The following is a 5276-nucleotide window of genomic DNA, read 5'->3' as shown; positions in this document are numbered from 1 at the left end:
ACCACTGCACTTCCAGGGAATTCCCTCAAATAATTATTTTAATGTAGCAATATTATGTTTCAAATAATCCTAACAATCATCATTTCCATGATAAATTGATCATTTGAGTTTTAATTTTGCCTAGCTCTCATGATAGTTATGGCTTTGTATTTATACATTCTTGCACATATTTCTGAAGTAATTCCTTTTCTTTCTTTTTTTTTAATTTAACAAAAGAATCCCTTGGCTCTCCTATCCTTCCTATTAGATTATTTGTGGGTCCTATTCAATTTTGGAGTCTCAGGACATGAATCAATTACACCCTTGATTGCACTGACCTCTTTGCAAAGCTCCACTGGCACACAAACTAGCTATAAAGATCACATGAGGGTCAGGGCCTATATAGAGAATTCCTATAATGTTCCCCTAGATTGGCCAATCTGAACCTCAATCACAGGTCGTGTATCTCAGAGTTACCAAAGCTGGCAGCTCAAACATAAACCTGACTAATGAAGTTTTCTTAGTGTTCTCATATAGCACTGATCACCTGACTAGAGTGTAATAGAAATGACTTTTCATCAGTAGCCCAGTGATAGTCTTGGAAGGCAATTGTCAGCAGCCCAGCAGACTGAGCATCTTGATGGAGCAGAGATCTAACTTACATGCAGTGTGGGATCAGATCTACAATTTCACCCAGACCTTCCTCTGATCATTCCTTCACCCTCTCTCATTCTTCCTTTAGCTCTGCAGCCTGTGACTATAGAACTCCTAGGTTTGAAATTCCTTCATTGCCTCTTATTATATCAAATTATCACTATCCACTGGGGAACTCCATCTCTCAGAATACCAGGAAGGTTTATGCCCCTCATTTCACTTAAGATTTTGGCTCATCTATTGACTTATGAGATGATTCTGAAGTTTCTTTAAAATGAACTGTCATGTAGAAGAGGCAATGCCGAACCTCTGTTCTCTTACTTACAGTATCTTCTTGCCCTCACTTATCTGTGATACTTAAAGTTCCCATACACATCTCCACTTAATAATCCAATATTTATTTATTTCCACTACACAGTTAGAAAAAATACATGTGTATGCCTAGAAGAGTGAGCACTTGAGACATCAACCAGAAGAACTATTCCAGTAGATGTGCCCCTTAAACAAAACTTGTTTTGTGCCACAGAGGCTAATCATGGAAAAGTCAGTGGGAAGAACAAACTTCACCTCTTCCAGGAAAAAGTGCTAATATGATAAAGAGGAAGAGGCAGTATTTGTGGCAACTCCAAAGCTTTTCTGGGAAGAGACTCCTCCCCATGGCAGGAATGACCTTGAATCCCTGTCCTGGCTCCTCTTTCCTGTTATTCATTTCAGTGCCCCTCCCTCAAATTCTCTTATAAAAGCCCAGTCATTTCTGCCCTGATGAGCCAGTGCAGATCCCTGCAAGACAGTTAAGTGGGAGCTGAGACAAGGTGAGACCCGTGATGGGGGGAAAGTGTACAAAGACCCTTATCTTCAGAGAACAAGGGAGCTCTGAGACCAGGTGAAACCAGACTTGGGAGACCTCAGGTACATTAGGATGTATAGATTTTCTAATTCTTTCCAGCACCATGGAAAGGGAGGTATGCTACCAAGATGGAGTTATTCCTAGGGGACTAGATGGAGGAAAGACAAGAAGTACAACAGGGGGTCTCTCACACCCTCTCTCTGACCATCCTCCCTTAGTTCTCTAGCTGCCTCCACACCACACAGACACAATGCTGCCTTCCCTGGGCCTCCCCAGACTGTCCTGGATGCTGCTCTCCTGCCTGATGCTACTGTCTCAGGTCCAAGGTGAGATTTCTCTGCCTTTAGCTCTGGGTTCCTAGTGTCTACTCAGGGCCAAGACAAGGAGGAAAGCTCCTGTGCCTCCCCTGGTAATGGGATATCCCCACACAACATAACTGCCTGGATTCCTGAGTCATCACTCCTTTCTTCAGGGTACCTAGTGGTAGGAGGCACCCCAGTGGTTCAATAACAGTGGAATGAGATGATTTTCATTTTCTCAGTACTGTCTAATTTATGTGAGTTGATTAAGGAGGAAAAGCAGAGATAAGAGTAGAAGAATGATGAGGATCCAGTGTAGGAACAAACAGTCCAGAGGAGGAAAAGAGTGTTTGAATTAGGCAGATGCATAAAAAGAAAACACACCATCTCCCAACTAGTACATCTAATTCATAATTTAAGAAAGATAAATTCTTGTAATGTTGGCAATGGCGAGAGAAACTTAGGAGTTTGGTATCACTGCCCCAAGCACTGGTCTCATAGATATTCTCCAAGGTTACCTCTGTACTTTAATCCTTTATCTCCATTTTACCTCATCCTTCTCTCTTATTTCTTCTTCTTCAGGGGAAGATTCCCAGCGCTCTGAAAGGATCAGCTGTCCCAGAGGTTCCATAGCCTATGGGTCCTCCTGCTATGTCTTGTATAAAGTAGCCAGAAGCTGGATGAATGCAAATGTAAGTTCCAGGGTTTGCAGTTAATAGAGATAAGGAGAAGCAAATCAGAGACAGGATTGTGGGGTATGGGGATCCTCAAGAGCTTACTTAGATTGAGAATAAAAGTTCATGTTTGCAAACACAACCCTTTTTGGCCCTGCCCTTCCCCTAGTGGTGTCTCAAGCTCCTCCTGTGTCTCTCTCTTCCCCACACAGATTGCCTGCCAGAGGAGACACTCGGGACACCTTGCGTCTGTGCTCAGTGGGACTGAGGGATCCTTCCTGGCCTCCTTGGTTAGGAACAACTTGAATACCCAATCAGACGTCTGGATTGGGCTCCATGACCCCACAGAGGTACATTTATTTCTTTATAATTTGTTACTTCCAAAGATGCTATGGCCACTCAGCTTCCCTCCCTCCTCCACCCCCTCCTGTCATCCCCATCCCATTTGCCAGCCCAGAAAATACCCAAGAGATCCCTGGAACTCAGGTAATAACTGGGGAAAGTGAGGGCCTTGAGGGAAGCTGAAGAGCTGAGTTCTGTGCCAGTTCCTAGACGCCTGCTAAAGTTAATCTGCCTCTTATCAAGCTTTTACACAATTCACATAAGCATGATTTGTAATTCTCTATGCTTCCCTGAGTCTGAATATGCTGTGCTTAGCAAGTCCTAAATCAAGATTTAGGATAGATGCATTTTTCTTTCTTTTTTTTTTTTTTTTTAATGGGCTTCCCTGGTGGTTCAGCTGGTAAAGAATCTGCCTGCAATGCAGGAGACCTGGATTCTATCCCTGGGATTGGAAGATCCCCTGAAGAAGGGAACGGATACCCACTCCAGTATTCTGGCCTGGAGAAGTCCATGGACTGTGTAGTCCATGGGGTAGCAAAGAGTTGGACAGGACTGAGCGACTTTCATTCTCACTTTCCTTTTTTATAAAACAGGCATTGTCTTGGAGGTTTACAGGGTAATCACAAACGCATCCCCAAGTGTAGTTCATATAGTGACACGTTACTCTGAGGTGTTCTATTGGCCTTTGTGATTATTGGCTGTGGAATTTTCCAAGTAAAACAGGGAGTTAGGGAGAGTTTCCTAGACGAGAGCTGTGGGGCATCATCTGGAAGAGCAGAGCCAATTTCATGATGCTGTGGAGGGGACCAGGCATTCCAGCAGATGGCATCAGGCCAGGAGAATTCTAAAGGCCTTTCTGTCTCACCCAACTCCATCCTCTGTTCCATAGGGCTCTGAGCCCGATGCTGGTGGATGGGAATGGAGTAGCACTGCTATGTTCAATTATTTTGCCTGGGAGAGAATTCCTTCCACTGTCTCAGGACTTGATCACTGTGGGATCCTGTCCAGAACATCAGGTAAGAAACAGAGAAGGTCACTTCTACTTAGTCTTTTCCTTTCATCCCCGATTTCTGGGCTTGATTGTCAGAGAATCCTCCTCTGCTATGAAGTACAGCATTGGTTTGTCTGTTCCCATCCCCTCTCATCTCTCCTTTCTTTCTATCTTCTTCCCTTCGACTAGGACTTTGGTGAAAGGCCAGAATCTGGGATTCCTCTCCATTGGGTCCTCAAGATGCACCAGACCCATTGACTCAAGTTCTTTTGTCTCTCTAGGATATCTGAAATGGAAAAATTATAACTGTAATGTGAACTTACCCTATATCTGCAAGTTCAAGGGCTAGATCAGATGGGAAATCAGCAGCCTGCGTCTTGTTGCAGCTCATCATGGACTTGGAACCAAGTCTGAAGACCCAATTGGAAGGGGATATTTTCCTTACACCCTCACCCTGACCACCTCATTCTGCCTTTTCCTCCTCCCCAGCCTCATTTCAGGTTCTTTTGTATGCTTTATAATCTGAGTTTTCCTGATACTATAATAAAAAAAAAAATTTGTTTTAGCTTTCTTTTGTTTGTCTTCTCTGCTTCATTCTCATACATAAAGTCTGGAGAGGAAATGATTGAGTGAAGAGAATCTGGGGTCAACCTCTGCTCAGTTTCATTCAGGTCCCTGGGGAAATAACTAATATATATGTATATTCCTCTTGGTGTTTTTGTGGTTAGAGTACATCAGCACTGCTTCTCTGTAGGATGTGGATTGTGGCCATTTAAAGTCTTTGCTCTCCCACACACTCTACTGCTTACACATTCTCCTAGGCCAAGTCTCTGAGGCAACCAATTTAGGAGATGATGTTTAGAACATTATTTCCTAAACCATAAGTATAAAGGATAATGAATATATTTTATTAATGTTCATAAATACAAATAAAATGAATCAATTAAAAAATTGATGGATAAAACATTCAAAATCCAAACCTAATTATTTTGTTATTAGTTTTGACAGACAAAAGGTAAGCTTTCAAATTGTTGTAAAATTTTTTCATGTCTTTCAACTTTCACTCTTCCCTTCCCATGGTCAGATGACATGAGTCCATCTAACCACATTCCTAGATAACCCTGTTCCTAGATGGCCCTTGGGAAAACCAATCCCAGAAGGTCCTTCATCTTGGCTCTTGAAATACTTTGATACAGTTAGGACAGGATTTGGGTCAACTTATTGTCTGGTAGGATTTCTCTTGCATATTTTGAACTAAAAAAGTGACAATTTTCTGGAGAAATTCCCATCACCTATCTAAAGGCAAGACCCAGATGTCTCGTGTTATCTGCGTATTTCAAGACCATAAATCTGCCTTTCACCTTATCACCACCCCACCCTCACCACACGATTCTATTGTGGAAAAAATATTTTGGGCCCGTTCCCTAATTTGGAAAAAAACATTTTTCATATGAGACTGAAAGGTTGTTGCTGAGCCATGAAAGATGCTG

General features: G+C 42.5%; 1 protein-coding gene across 2 annotated transcripts; it reads left to right on the top strand.

The window, feature by feature from the left end:
* Positions 1–1730: 1730 nt before the first annotated feature.
* Positions 1731–4135, top strand: LOC102279638 (lithostathine). Of its 2 annotated transcripts, XM_005893280.3 has the most exons (5): positions 1731–1806; positions 2362–2471; positions 2666–2803; positions 3685–3811; positions 4068–4135. In XM_005893280.3, the coding sequence occupies exons 1-5, from the start codon at positions 1731–1733 to the stop codon at positions 4133–4135; spliced, it is 519 nt and encodes a 172-aa protein (XP_005893342.1). The 2 variants fall into 2 exon arrangements, with proteins under 2 accessions (XP_005893342.1, XP_070236239.1); XM_070380138.1 differs by lacking the exon at positions 2666–2803.
* The last annotated feature ends 1141 nt before the right edge of the window (positions 4136–5276 follow it).

The sequence above is a fragment of the Bos mutus genome, chromosome 11 (genome assembly GCF_027580195.1).
Source record: "Bos mutus isolate GX-2022 chromosome 11, NWIPB_WYAK_1.1, whole genome shotgun sequence".
Taxonomy (NCBI): Eukaryota; Metazoa; Chordata; class Mammalia; order Artiodactyla; family Bovidae; genus Bos; species Bos mutus.
Note: the sequence above shows the minus strand (reverse complement) of the source record. Positions and strands in the feature narration are given on the sequence as shown.